At 45.7% G+C, this 15533-nt stretch overlaps 1 protein-coding gene across 3 annotated transcripts in view; it reads right to left on the bottom strand.

Moving 5' to 3' along the window:
• The window catches only part of AP2M1 (adaptor related protein complex 2 subunit mu 1), a 30992-nt gene that overhangs the window by 2052 nt on the left and 13407 nt on the right, over window positions 1-15533 (bottom strand). For all 3 annotated transcript variants that reach the window (XM_069792547.1, XM_069792548.1, XM_009921818.2), the window contains exons 3-8: window positions 10352-10617; window positions 8853-8935; window positions 4477-4612; window positions 4238-4379; window positions 1780-1899; window positions 1121-1256 (exon numbers count right to left, since the gene is read on the bottom strand). In XM_069792547.1, the coding sequence (XP_069648648.1) occupies window positions 1121-1256; window positions 1780-1899; window positions 4238-4379; window positions 4477-4612; window positions 8853-8935; window positions 10352-10617 (883 nt within the window). The remainder of the gene's footprint in view (window positions 1-1120; window positions 1257-1779; window positions 1900-4237; window positions 4380-4476; window positions 4613-8852; window positions 8936-10351; window positions 10618-15533) is intronic.

The following is a 15533-nucleotide window of genomic DNA, read 5'->3' as shown; positions in this document are numbered from 1 at the left end:
AATGTTGATAACACACTGATGTTTTCAGTTGTTGCCAAGTAATGTTCAAACTAAGTCAAGGATTTTTCAGCTTCTGATGCCCAGCCAGCAAGAAGGCTGGAGGGGCACAAGAAGTTGGAAGGGGACATAGCCACGGCAGCTGACCCAAACTGGCCAAAGGGGTATTCCATACCATGTGACATCATGCCCAGTATGTAAACTGGGAGGACTTGGTCTGGGGGGGGATCGCTGCTCAGGAACTAACTGGACATCCGTCAGTAAATGGTGAGCAACTGCATTGTACATCACTTTTTTATGTTCCAATTCTTTATTATTATTGTCATTTTATTATTGTAATCTTATTATTATTGTTATTATCATTATTATTTTCCTCCTTCCTATTCTATTAAACTGTTCTTGTCTCAACCCACAAGTTTTACTTCCCCCCCCACCCCGCCCCCGTTCTCTCCCCCATCCCTCTGGGGGGGGGGGGGGAAGTGAGTGAGCAGCTGCGTGGTGCTTAATTGCTGAGTGGGGTTAAACCACAACAGCTAGCTCTCCAGTTTCTTGCTTTGAAGAAAAGGTTCAAACACATTTTCAGAATCCACAACAGTCAGTGAGGAACAGGGCAGAGCCCTCCAGTTCAGGCTGCAGGAAACCCAGCTAGTGTCAGGCAGACGAGCTCAGGAAGGATGCCAGGATGGCCAGGGAGGTCTGGTTGCACCAGGCTCTGGACAGCCTAGCTTTGCAGCAGTACAGCTTTCCCAGAAGGGGACTAAGCTGCAAAGCCACCCTTTGCCTGTCTTACAGAGCTCATAGCCTGCTGCCTGTCTGACATATCATCAGATCATGCAGACAGAAGAACATGAACTTTTCACAGTGGCCAAGACATTAAGCAAACAGTTGCTGCAGGGAATAACGAGGCCTCTGCCAAGGTGGCTGTGCAACTGAAAACAAAATCCACCTCCCTACTCTACAGCAGTTCCCTTCCAAGCGCAGCAGCACCACACATCCATGGGGCATTGTTCGCTCTTTTAGTCCTGCACAAGCTTGAGGACTCATCTGTGAGGACTTTGCAGCAGGGGACAAAGTAGAGGCACAATTCCCAGGCACAAGACACCATAGGTTTTTATTTTCTTACCTCTATCTTCTGGGCCAGCAAGGAAGGTTTGAAATTTGATTTGATCACCACCTTCACTTCCAGCTTGGTCCGACCCACCTCCCGCACCAGTGGGATCACACGGAAGGGAAGGATAATGTCCTTAGTGGTTCGATATCTGCAGGGATGCAAGCAACAGTGATTTCTGAGGAGTTAGCTCCCTTACAGTCTCAAATTGTACCACCTTCCTAAAGACATAGCCTCTGCATACAGGGAACAGCTTAGAAACATCAGCCAGAAAGGAAGCCATTCCAGAAGGAAGCAGCAGTAAGATCTGTGCTGCCATAGGGCAGTGATGGTTTCTCAATTCCCAAGTTTTATATCTGGTTCCTGCCAATGGCCTATGTTCAAGGACACCAGTTTTAAGCACTAAAAAACCAGATACTGCAAGCTAAAGGGTAAGGAAACCCACATCTAACACTATGGCTGTGGCAAAGAAAACCATGCAGCTGGGCTTCTACCACATTTGTAACAGAAGGATTTGTGGGACACCCAGGACAACCCTACAGATTCCACTCTGAAAACAAGGCAAGTGCATATTTGTTAGGTGCTCAAGGGCTGCAAGTCTGCCTCAGAGCAGCAATGCTACTGCAGCAGCAAGCAGATGCCAACACCAGCCTGTTCATCCCCAACCACAGTACCTCATGAGCTCAAACTCTCCATCTGGTGGAATGAAGCTGATGCTCCTCTCAGAGTCAAACTTGCTGAGCCTCACACACTGGTGGAAAGTGCAGTCGTCGATGGCGATTGACTGTTTGCCGCTAAAAACACAAGACACAGTTAAACAAGTGCAAGCTGCAGCCCTGGTATCTTGCTGCAGTCAAAGTCTGTCCAGGCAGAAACTACTCTACAGAGCATGTTGCCATCGCAGGTGTCCAGGAAATGGGGAGGCAGGGAGAGATTTAGGGGACAGCAGCCTCTTGGCTCAGACTTTCCTTGTTTCACCATCACAAAAATCATATTTCAGGAAGCTTGTTTGAAAGAATTCTCTCCCTCCTCTCCCCAAAGAGGAGAGAGATTAGAGGAGGACCCTTCTGTCATAGCCAGCAACACAATGCTTGGGTCTGCATGCCAGCAGCACCTCAGTACTGCAAAGGCAACTCTGCTAGCCCAAGTCTTCTCGCAGCACAGTTCAAAGGAGAGAAAACACTTTCCTGTCCACAAAGCTATCCCACTGCCACACAGCCAGGAGAAGCCAGGTTCAGGGTCTTCCTGTTCAGAAATCTCTTCACAGCTGTTGATTTCCACACTGCTAGCAGGTGGTTTGATTCTAAACTGATTTGCCAAAGACCACAACATTATGCCATAAAAGTTTGTGTATATTGCTTCTAAAAATCTACACAGCTACTATCTGCCTATCTAGGTGCACTAGCCTAACCTGCCATCACTGAACTTGTGCTGGGTTCTAGTCTCTGAGAATACCTTCCTTGCTACAAGTCCTAAGGTCAGCCAAGAACTCTCAGCTACTGAGAGGGACCAGAAAACGAGAAGGCAGTAGCAACAGAAGAGGCAGCAGCATAGAGAAGGTGCAGCAGTGATATCTAGGCTGCCTCAACTGCTGGGAACAACAGGACAACCATGCAAGTGTGCTAAGATAGTATAAGCACTACAGGCAGGTTCAGCTGTCCTATGAACCACCATTACCTGCACAAACGGGAAGCAGACTGACCCCAGGCTGACTGGCTGTTTAGTTACACAACCCATTGGTGTAGTTTGTGCTTCCTAAGTGGGAGTTAGTCTTTCCTCATCTCTTGCCCAGATGAAAGCCAATGTTAGCCAACTAGTTCCTGTTTCTTTGGAAAACTGCTGGGAAAGCCCTGCTGCCTAGCACTGCTCCAGGTCTCAGGCAGCATTACTCAGGGTTTGGCATTGCCATGTGCTAGATGCCAGAAAGCAACAGGCAGCAGCTGTCACTTTTGGTCACCTTGTAACTAAATGCTTCTGGAGAGTAACATCTCCAAGCTCTTACCCACTGGAGAACCACAGCTAGGGAGAACCACCTAGCAAGAGTCTCTGTCCATCTTGCTTCTGTAACTCAAGAAAATAGCACATTTACAGGCAAAAGCGCTCATGGCATAGAAGCTTTGGGACAGTATTACTGACTCTTCAGAGGTCTATGCAGATGACTTTCACTAGAGTATATCCCCACTGGGCAGCCACCTGAGGCTTGTCTATTTTACTAGCTAGATTCAGGTATAGGAAAGATGGCTTAAGAGTGACAGTGAAGCGATAGCTCTTGGCTTGGTTCTGAGAGAAAAGGCAAATAGCAGCTCAGCCCCATTTACAGGAACCATCATGGAAAGTGTCTGAGATCCAAGTTACATGCACAAGTCACATGAAGCAAGAGACGGGGGGAGAGCAGAGTGCACACAGAGCTGAAACAGATTATCTACCTTCCCAATTCACTGGGGGTCAGCAAAAAAACAAAACAAAACAAAAAACAACCAAGAGAAACACAGTTGAGTTGTAAATGGTTAGTGACAGAAAAGTGGCAGTCCCTTTGCTTTTATCTCTTCATCCGAAGCAGGAAGGCTGGAAAAGGCATAAGACCTGTTTTCAGCTTCAGTGTGGGTACTGACTGAGGTGCAGCTGGGAAGGAAGGCAGCTGGGCTCCTGAAAGGGATGAGCCTCCAATCCACCCAGCCACTGACCACTTGTATGTCAGCAGGAGGGTCTTACCCAGTGTTAGTCTGTCAGCTGTTCTATTTTGTGGGAACAGTCTAGGTAAAGCAGGCTATGGTCAGAGGGGTTCCTTCACCATTCCTTGGGAGCACAACTACTGCATCCTATGAATAAGTCTCTGCACTGACTAGGACCACTAGAGACAAATTCTGGGAAAAATCCATCTTGAGGAAGTGTTTCCAGCTGCAAGAACTCCACACTTAACACTATGTTTGAATCTTAGTATTTGAAAAGCTGTAGAGAAGCCCTCTGTATTGAGGCCCTCAGGCTGGTAGCTTGCATAACAACTGATCTACCCAGAAAAAAGTTAGCAGTAACATCTGAAGGGAAGAAAAGATCAGATCAGAAAAGCTATTAAGTGCTGCCCTTTCATAAGGGTCCCTGGTGGCAAGTGACTTTTCTGCCCATGCCTCTTACCTTTTCCCCGTTTCATCCGCAGTCCCTTTGCCCTGTTTTTCAATGACAATCTTGTCATTCATGCCAAACTTGCACTCTGGCATTCCACTCAGGTAACTCTTCATCACCACTCTACCAGAGACGTGGGCACTCAAAACCTGACCTGTTGTAGAGAAGAGTGCAGTTCAGAACACTTACACAAGTCCCCACTCACAAACCTTGAAGGGAAGAAGGATGCCAGCTCAACAGCTCCTACTTACCCTGCGGGGACATCAAGAGATTCACGCTTTCCAGCACATCAAGAAAGAGTTCATTGCGACGATATTTGATCCCTTCACGTCTCCATCCAATCTGTCCAGTTACCTGGCTGGTGATCTGGGACTGCTCTTCCTTAGTCTGAAAGGAAGAAATGACATCTTAGACCTCTAGATAAATTCAAAGACTAAGAAACCTTGCTCTAAATCCGAGACCAGCCACTTGCCATTTATTACACACATCTGCTTTTGACACTTAGATATGGGTGCTGTCACACCCCCCATGATTTGGTCATTCCCTTCTCAATACAGAAAATCCTAAGCCTGACTAAAAATTGGCCATAACGACAGCAGGAAAGGTTCTTCCATTTTGTTAGCTAGTCCATTAGGCTACAGCTAGGTGCAGGAAGGCATGGGCTCCACCAATGACATTCAAATCACGTCTCAGACTGTCACATCAATTCATGTCAAGCAGAGAAGCAGCTGACAGCCCAGTTCACACCCTTATCCAACAGGAAACCCTAGGGCCACAAGACAGCTAGTCCCCAAGGACTGCTTCTTAATGACTGCAGTCATTAGAGTTACATATGAACACTAATCTAACGTGCATCTAACAGCGTCCAGGCTCTAAGCCTCCTAAAAGCCCTAAGGATTGTGTTGAGAGGCACAGGGAGGTTTCCTACCTGATGCTACAGGCGGGGTCCAGTCACACGCAGAAAGTCAAGAAGTAGACGTATAGCAGCAAGTGTGGTGCACACAAGGTTAACAGGCAAGCAGGTCAATAGCAAGAAAAGGGAGGAAGGGAGAAAGAGGCAGGTTAAGCTTAAGGCTACCTCCGGACAGAAACAGAGCAGGCCAGTTCATCATTAATTACATAGCCAATTACCACAAACAAGATGAGGGGCTTTGACCTTTAGCTCCTCTCAGAAAACCCAGCACCCCTAGCAGTGAAATGGCTTTTCAGACTTGGCCCATTACACACCACTCAAATAAAAGGAAGAGCAGAGGGAGTGACAGACAGCCCAAACACCACTCCCAGTAATGTTCCTATGCAGAAGGGACTCCTCATGTTGCCACTCCTAAAGCAAACCCTGGATGTTTATCATGGTCCAGATACCCAGACTATGGGAAGTACCAGGTACCCAGGACTGCAGGCATCTTAAATCTGGGTCCTGTATAAAGTTATATCCTTGTTAATTCTGCCTCTTTCACCACAATGGCTGCACAACACAGAAGTGGATCCTGCCACAGCAGCCTTGCACTGGGCCCACAGGGTGGCAGTACGTGATCTCAGCTTTAAACCTGAAGTGGCTTGGTTTCACACATGCTCTTGCCACAGACACGGTCATTCCTTGAGGAAGCAGAGCCATTATCATAACATCCAAGAGACAGAGAGTTTTACCTTGCCCTGGGAACTGCTGAGGTAAGTGCCCAACGCAGTACAAAGTACCTCCCTTGTCTGTCCCACAACAAAAGCCTCCTTATCTGCCTTGTTCAATGCTTTGTTCAGGCTTTAGAGGAACGAGAGGCACATGTAGATATAATACCCAGTTCTCTGGCCTCCAAAGGGACACTGACCATGTGCTGACGTTCCCATCTTCTGCAACAGCATCAGTGCCATGAACCTCTATTGGTCACTACAGAAAGTGACTGGATGGATCTGGAAGCAGATGCCTGGGGAGTGCTGAAGCTGAGATCACCCAGCAGCATGAGTGTTCCCTAAGCGGGGGACTGAAGGCACCCAGGTCTGAAATTTCTCAGGACTGGGAGGTTCCCTGAGCTGGACAAATCAGTCAGCTAAAATGGGACAAGAATATCCAACTTGTTGTAGTCAGTTGCAGCACGTTGACTAGGTTAAAGGCAGTCAGCTACCAGCAGGTTTCCCGGGCTCTTGCAGCTGGTCGCAGCCCTCTTCTCACTTTCCAAAAGTAACACCAGAATTTTAGCACTACAGTACGTCTAAGGTTTCAGGAAAACGCTTTAACTAAGAGTTGACCAACACACACTCCCAGAAAGCACTTGGAGGGGAAGAAAATTACAGCATTCATCTAGTTAATGAAGTCTGGACAGATGCAGACAGGATCTGAAGAGTGAGAACTCAGTACAGAGAGCACAGCTCACCTTGAGCTGCAAGAGCAGGTTTAGCCTCTGCTGGAGGAAGATATCTGAGCCAATGCCTGCCTCAGTTCTGATACAGGACATCAGCAGGGCCTGCACTCCTGCTGTTTGAATAGTGGGCTGCTTCACGGGTAGGGACTAGAAGTGAAACCATGTTGCACACCAGTACCTTTTAAAACCCCTGTGCCACATCACCCCATTCCCAGAGTACAGGGTTACTTCCCTTGGCAAGCAACACAGCAATATCAGACCCACTTCCTAAAAAAATAAAGCAGATCTTGTATTCCAAGATCACCAGCCCTGGAAAGACCACTGTAGCCATACAGGGTGGGCATTCAGAGTGCAGCAGCTCAGTACACCTCAAATCTTCCATTGTGAACAAATGTCAAAAAGTTCAGTTCAGAAAGTCTGCCATAACTGTGGATTTTGCTCCTTAAATTCAGCAGGACGCAAGTCCAAGGAAAGCACCATCAGGAACTAAGCAGGGATAAGGGAACACAGATGACAGGCCACCCCATCTCAGATTTTGTTCCAAGGTACCTGCCAGAAGTTGGTTGTAAGTGAAAGAGGAGTTGGAGTCTAGATGTACCAGAACAGAGAGCAGACAAGGAAATATGGCAAGTACTGTTTCAATTGTTGCCCTTGCCATACTGTGCCTGGAAAGGATTACTTCTGCTTTCCGAACTGGGCTGCACAAAATTCCAACACAGAGCAGAATAATTGCTTACTTATGTAAAGCTGAAGTCCAAATTCCTCTTTGTACGGGAAGGACTAAACCTGCTGTTGAATGAAGCAAGATGTGGTGACAGTCGTTTGTGCACAAACAGCATAGGAGTTTGTTAAAACAGACAAAAGCAAAAAAAAAAAAAAAAAGAGCTAGGGAAGGAAGTGAGGGTGGTGGTTAGTTTTGAGTTTTCCTAGGAACCGGAGCTGACTCAGCTATCTTGAGTGCTGACTGCCCAAAAATCTCAGACTGCAGAAGGCCAGAGTGATTTACACTAGGGCTCGGGATGGGGGACTGAGACCGGATGCACTCGCATCTGGCCACTGATATATACATGCCCTCTTGCAAAACACTGTTTGCTGTTCTAGCAGGAAATATGTTGCTCAGGGGCAGCTTCTCTCTCACCTCCTTCTTGAGAGATGCAGCTAGTTTAAAAAGGAGTTCTTAAGAAGTCAGTGCTGATGAATGTAGTTGAAACAGAGCCTCCAGAGACTTTGACCTCTGCTTATCCTAAACAAGAATAGTTGCCAGGCAGGCTCTTGTTGAGCACTTTGCTTCTGTTTGTACCTTGGGGCTGAAGCTTCACCCCGATCCCTGCTGCAGACAGCTTCAGTACAAACTGACTCCCAGCTTTTTTCTGACTCACCTGCTACATGGGAGAGTACTGAGTTTTAGGCTAAGTCCTCATTATGAGTTGCATAGCTGTGTTAGATGGACAAGGTGAGCAATATTCCTTGGGGACATGAGAAACAGTGACTATAACAGTCCTTTGCTTTTAGAGGTTGAGCATGAGCTGTCCAAAATGGGAAGCCTAGTTTTGATGGCCATAGCCTGGAGTAGGATTAGAGCTAGTTTAAAACACATTCCCAAGAACAGTCCAATTTAAGTGTCTTTTTCCCCCAAGTGCCCTTTATCTTCTACCTCCACATAAACTTTGTTGCAAGGGTTAACATTGTGCCAAATGCACCATTGAGATTCTCATCTCTAACATGAGAAAGCTCAGAATGTACTGATGCTGATCTGCAAAGATGTTACAGGCAATGACAGAATAACATTAGCTTCCTGACTAACAGCAAGATTCACAAGGCTGAAGAATACTTCATTACAAGACAGGCATGAAAGCCTGACAGCTCAAAGCACTGAAGACTGGTGGAGAAGACCTGCTCAGCGAGATTCACAGACAGAAGACCTATTTCTGGTTCAGCAGGTAGATTTGTTTGTCCTCTGTCAGAAGCTGATACAGAGCAGAGCCTGAAGCCAGCCGTCATTTACATGCAAGGGACTGGCATTATCCTAGGCTCAGGGCCCTGCCTCCCGCACCTTACCAGGCATCAGGGAACACAAGATCACGTAAGTGCAGAGACACCTAGAACGAGATGCAGCTGAGCTACATCCTTGCCAGGGTGTTCTCAATCTACTCAGGCACCTCCACTCAGCACAGGTCAGATGGTTAGCTGGTAATTAAGACCATACTTTCTTGAACAGGCTTACAGAAAATTAATCAGCAGAGCAGTGCTGTACCCCAAATTCCTCTGGTTACCTGACTCTTGATGCCTTGCTGAGTGATGAAGGTCTTCAGGGCCCCTGTTTCAGAGTTCTGAGGATAGCCAAAGTCCAGGATTTCTATGGAAGGGTAAAAGGTGGTTAGTTCAGAGCTGCAAGGTATAAACATGCCAACCATACTAACCATTCCTATAAGGAAAGAGCCAATTAGTGCACAGACACTGCTTACACATTGAATTTCTGGATAAGTTGCTGGAGCATTCCTTACCAAGAGAAAAAAACCAGCCTTGCTAAATTGACTTCACAGTGCACTATTTTGGAGAGGAGGGGTGATGAAAAGCTGCCCAACTGATGAATTTGCTGGTTTTAAAATACAACTGCACTTCAGGACTAAAGATCAACTAGTCTAGCCATGTGCACAGGGTACATTGAGTTTTTCCAAAAACATCCAAGGGACAACAAAGAAGTTTTATCCAACAGCAGAATAATCAATCTTCACAGCATTTTATTTATGTTTTGATTTTCTTATGAAAATGCAATAAAAATCAAAACCTAAAAAACCCCCAGCAGAATAGTGGCACTGCAGGATGATCAGTGTGGGAGAGAAACGGATGTTAACTACAGACAGTGCACTTAACCACTCCCCTCAAAGAGAAAAAGGAACAACCCGCAAGAGATCTAGAGGGGAGAGAAGACCACTAACATGAATACTGAGTAACACCACACCGGCAGGTTTTGATCTCACTGTGCCTACTAGGAGACAGCAGTGACTGACCAAAGCAGAGAAACAGCAGTCTCTTGATCTGCCCAGAGGGAACAGAGAAACCATCAGTCAGTGTGACCCTTGGCTAAGAATCCCAGGACACACACACGGTACCTTGTCTGGAAAACAAATTGAAGCATAACTAACACAAAGTGCTCATGTTATGCAAAACAGGGACAGTTCAAGGGCAATCTCCACAGGCAGGCTGGTATCACCAGCAGCTGAAGAAACACTGTATTATTATTCTGTGGTGAAATTTGGAGCTGTATCACTGGGGACAGTAGGACTGGGACAAAGTAGGTTGGGCTTTATTGATTTCCTTCCATCTCAGAATTGCCCCCAAGAGGCAATCCAAGAGTGGCAACCAACTACAGCCCGGGGTAACTGCTACCATACAGTACTAGAGCCACCTGAGCACTAGCTGGGATGGCTGGCCTTAGAGGTGCTAACAATAGCCCTCTTTATATACCTCAGTATAATGACAGCCCTACACAGGGTCCACTCAAAAGCTGAGGTCCAGTACCAGCTGCCTTGTTTACACAAGCCCACAGGTCCCCACACTGCAGCAAAGTGAGCCATGATCAACACAAGGCTATGGCTTGAGATGTTATCCACACTTCCAGTGCAGGTGGCATTAGAAAGCAGAACACGTAATTTTGAACTCTGTCACACATGTTAAAAATACTTCAATGATTATTACTACATCAAACTAAGCTAAGGGGTTTAGAATAACCAAGCGCAGTATGACATCGCAGATAAGGGAAACATCTCACCATCCAGTAGCTCGTAAATCAGCACAAAGTTGTTCTTTATGTTCTCCTCACTGATCTTCCCAAAGTAGGCAGTCATCACGTCACACATCTTATAAAGAAACTCGAATACCATGGCAGCGTTGACATTCTGCTTGGTGACAGCAGCCAGCCAGATGTTGGAACGCTTGACATGAAAGAAACTTGTGCGGGCGATGTTGGTGACAGGTGAGCGTACCTGCTGCCGTGCATGGATGACATTGACGCGGAAGGCGTCGACAGCATTCCGCCTATGAGATCATCACCAAAGATAAGTTAGCACAGCGTACATGAAAATAAGCTAGCTGCACAGTTCTGCTTATGTGATTACAGTCAGACACTGAACTATATACACCAAGCTCACTTAGGAAGAGCACCTAAGTGGGGATGTCTAAGAGGGACAAGTAAAAGCTCTGAGCAGAGTTAGACATTAAATTCTGCACAAACTAAAGAGACAGAGCACTACTGGTCTCTAAGGAGCTTTGGACTACAGTGTAACTATAGTCAGAAGGAGAAGCTAACCTCCATCAGGAGTCAGATGGCAAAGGAACCTTCCTTTCAATTAATTTTGCTAGCACTCCTGATTGATTGCCATAGCTGGGAACAAACACAGTAGCAGCTTATGGCTCAAAGAGCCCAGTTTTGACCAAACATCTAGTTACTGCCTACTTTGCATGCCCAGGTCTTCATACTCTTGCCCCAAAGCAAGTTGTAGTCTCCCAAGATATTTGCTGGTGACACGTCCTCCCTGACATACGACTGAGGAAAAACCAGCAAAACCTACCCAGGTCACCTGACAGATGTCAGGGCCCAGGTACACCACAAAAGGGAGCTTTAGTTCTCAGATCCACCTCACCTCCATACCCCACGCACTGTGGAGGGCAAGCTCAAAACAGCAAGCAGGATTAGGAACATTTTTGGCTTTCCAGTTACACGTCCTCTCAAGCCTGCTAGGCTTCAGAACAGGTCTCCTGCACATGGACTTAGGGTCCCCACAGTGCCACATACTAGTAGCACTGCATTATGTGCACTGGACTGTCCAGTACCATTTGTGGTAAAAAGGTTCTGCACAGTGCTGAAAAGGTGCTGCACAAGCTTCCTCTAGCTGCTGCCATCTTTAATCCAAACTGTCTATAAACTAGTGATAGGGAACAAATCTCTCCTGGGTAAAGAGGGATGTCCAAGTGGCATTCTAGATGCCAGCTCTTCCACACTAGAGTTTCCTTATCCTGTAGCTACAAGTCAGGATAAACTCCCCAAATTAAGTTAAAGTCCACCAATCCTAAGAACATAGGAAGGAAGCCCAAGTGCTTTATATGAAAAGAACAAGACTTAAAGCAATGGTCTACACACCAAGCCAAGACTCATCTAATTGTGCTTTATTATTCATACTCTCAGACACTGTGTAGAACAGGGGGTCTTCTGACTGCAGCATCAAGGCCATGGTAGTGATTATGCAGAACTGTGTTTGAGAGCAGACAGTAGTAACATCCTCCCAAGCAAGAATACAGGCATACAAATGCTCATAAGCATTGATGGTTGTCAACAATCCAGCAGACAGTTCCAAGTTTGAAAACAAAGGATATTCAAAGAAACATATGCTACCACAGCAGGTGTTTGTTCCTTGAAGGTCTGGGTACATACGTAGAAGCTTCATCAGTAAACACGCTCCCCCATAAGCAAAATTCTGGCCTTCAAATACTTCTCAGGTTTTACTGCTCCAGAAGGCTTGCAAGTTTGAGTTAAATTAGTATTTCATTTCTACCTTAGTTCTTCCGTAAGAAAGTAATTTAATCTACTATAAAATAACAGTATCTAAAAGTCCCATTCCTCCCCTCCAGTAAGCCTTGCAAGGAAAGTTCAGCTTGCTCTGGAGCATTAGCCCTCCCAGCCTCAAGTTCTAACCCACTAGAACTAGTACCAGAACCAGCAATCAGACTGGTGCACGCTAGAGGAGAAGCCTCAGGTCGGTGAAGCTTTTCTAGCACACTAGTTGCCCACTGTGCAGTGCCAGTCATGGCCTACCACGCGTCTCTTACCTATTGCTACAGCAGCCAATGAGATGGGATGGACAGAAATGGCGCCAGCGGAGAAAGGAGGAGTGACAGCAACAAGAGAAAGGGTTAGAAACACACACAAGGCACAATGAATCCAAAGAGATAAGGAGAGACCAAACAGCACCCCCTCCCCCTGCTCCTGGGCACAAAAGGCCAAGGTGGTATTGGATGGACAGTAACAAGCTGTGGCAGCAATGAAGCCCTTACAAGGTACAATGCTGATATGCCATGGTCAGGCTGCCAGCATGGACAGACTTGTGTTCAGCTGAATTTTAGGGCTAACTGGGCGTTTAGTCCAGATGAACTGCATCCATATCACATCAGTGATACCCAGTCTGCTCTGCTAATACATGTAGCAAGCCTTGGAGGGCAAAAACTCCAAAGCCTCAATCTGAGGCATTGCCTGGGGACCAGAGAGTATCAGGTATTTTCTTCCCAGCCTGCAAGTCTGAGTGGGCATTTCTATGACAGTACTTCTCATTTGAAGCTGTTTGGGTTGATGCTTTCTGGCTTGGTCCAGCCAACAGAAAATACAGCAAGTTTGATAGAGCTGGAGCACATCTGGAGAGATATGGCACATCCTGCAGATTCAGACACTGCTCTATCCAGCTTGCACTTATTCCTTAAGGATCAAGAGCCATGAAGCTGAAGTGATGTATTAGAAGCTCAGAAACCAAATGCCTATTACATTTAAAGTACATGCAGTTTGTCATGTAAGCTGCTCAGTTTCAAATAGCTTATTTTTATTAAATAGCTACATCCTTAAATGCAGGTAGGTTCTCCCAATGACTATGTCACTGAAGAACAAGGCACTTGAAGATCTCAGTAGAGCCCTCCATGGTATCCTGAATTAAATGCATAGTGCTTTGCCTTTTTTTTTTTTTTTAAGAGGCTGCTTATGCATGCAGCTAGCTGCTGTATGGACAGATGCACTACATGCACTAAAGCCATTCTAAGTTGCAAGCAGAGAAAGTTTGAGTTTTGCAGTACTTCTGCCTTTAACAAAGTCAAGGGAAGGGTTTCTTCATTGACTATCACTTTGCTCATTAACATTTGAGCTAGTATGTGCTTATTTAGAGCCTTAAACTGTGCAAGGGGAGGGGTTCTCATAACCACAGATAACCTTTAATCTCTCCCAACACATAGGCTGAGGCTTCAGAATGCCAAAGGCAGGTGCCAAGACCAAGGAGTCTAAAGGGTCAATCACAAAGACAGGCAGCAGCTATGCTCATTTCCCAGTCAACCTACCTCCCAACAAGCTGGATGGGCTTAGCCCTCAGTACTTCAGATCTACTGTTTAGGAATTAAGAACTGCATAATGTTCTGTAAGTCTGTTACCTGGTTGTTTGGATAGAGACAGAACTCCTACACAGTTGAGTACAAGCTACAGTATCAAGCTACAGTATCATGGTTATTCCTTTCCCTACCTCCCTCTGAAAGTTAGGATACTAAAAACTTTTAAGTAGACCTGGTACTGATGCTAATGTTCAGACTAGGAAATGGCAAGATTCTCAGTCACTTGATCACACCACAAGATGAGACACAGTCATTTTAAGACAACTTGTTTTATAAGGTTACGTGTCTAAAAAAAATTCCAAACCAGGTTTGAAGGCCTGTTTCAAAAGGAATTCAACACCTTGGGGAGCAAGCTTGGTTAATTAGCCAGCACCAGCTCCACCTAAATCACAAGATTGACACTTTCACAGGAACCGAATGGAGGATTTCACTTAAGGGAACACTGACTCCTGAGGTCCTAGAGAAAACAGTTGCATCTTTTTGGCACCGTTTGCCAAATGAAAAAGTTAAGATAGGATCAGGCAGGAATTCCCATTTTCTAGTTTTGTCTGGCTAGCCAGCAGGAAGTACTTTATCATGTATTGAACAAGTCACTCACTTTGTAAGAGGAATGAGCCAAGACAAAAAGCAATAGAAGATCACTACCTGAAAAATAGCTACTTCACTCCCTAGTTCACATCTCCACAGCCAGAATGCCCTTTAAAAGGCCTTCTTGAATAAACATCAGCTCAAGCACAATCCCATCTTTAAGTGCTTTAAGTTTGCAAGCATACAAAAAAAAATTTTGCCAGGAACTGCAGTAACAGCGTCCTTAGCCCCCACCCAAACATATTCTCAAAATTTATCTATAATGCAGGCTGGTCTGGCTCAGTCACTGTGATGCCTATTCATCAGGGGAACTTTACAAAGCCAGATCTGGCATACGAATTCCTCTGAAAAGCTTCAGCTAACAAGTATACAAGACTGAAAGGAGTTAGTACAGCAGAGGAGAGGCAAAACTTCGTAGCCAGTAGGTTTCTGCTTCAGAAATACAATGCTTCCTTGGCTCAGCTCTGTGTGGAAGTCCTGGAATAACTTAACCTTAGAACAGCCACTTTACTCTGCCTTAGCTGACTGAGAACAAGCCAAGATATTTAAAGCTCATTAGGTGAAGCCTTATTACAGACACGGTGTTGACCGCTACTCCATCAACAAAACAGTGCAAGACTTGACTAGCTACTAGTTCTACCTCAACTTTTAACCTCCACTAGGCAATCCATAACCAGAAAGGAAACACTCTTCAGACTAGAGCAGTCTGAAGGACAGACTGGCTAGACAGTCTTTGGTAATTCATGGCAACAAGTTATTTCACAGCACATCCTACCACTACTCATTGTGGAGACCTTGTACAAACTATTTTTTCCTAAACTGGCCAGAAGGATCTCTCTCATTGGACTTCGAATTAACACCTACCACAGCCCAGCTTCCACTAGCTATATTTTGACTCTGCTAACTTCAATTACTACACTTCCACTTCAATTACTAACTTCCACCTAATGCCTAACACTAATGAAAACCCACTAGGAAGAACAGTGTTGTGCAAGAAAGCCACTTAAGGTTTTCAGTCCAAGCATTATCATCACTTGGTACCGGGTTCCTTATAGCACCATCCACTGCCTATAAGACATCAAATTTTTAGCAAGATCCCTTCTGGGAACCAGCAGCCTAAGGATTGTACAGATCCAGCCTAAGTGAGCATCATAACACTTGTGTGAAGTGCAATGAGACACCTACAACCTACTGAAGGCTTTCAGTGCTTCCCACAACTTTAATCA

The sequence above is a fragment of the Haliaeetus albicilla genome, chromosome 9, assembly GCF_947461875.1.
Source record: "Haliaeetus albicilla chromosome 9, bHalAlb1.1, whole genome shotgun sequence".
Classification (NCBI taxonomy): Eukaryota; Metazoa; Chordata; class Aves; order Accipitriformes; family Accipitridae; genus Haliaeetus; species Haliaeetus albicilla.
This window is presented reverse-complemented; position numbering and strand designations above follow the sequence as displayed.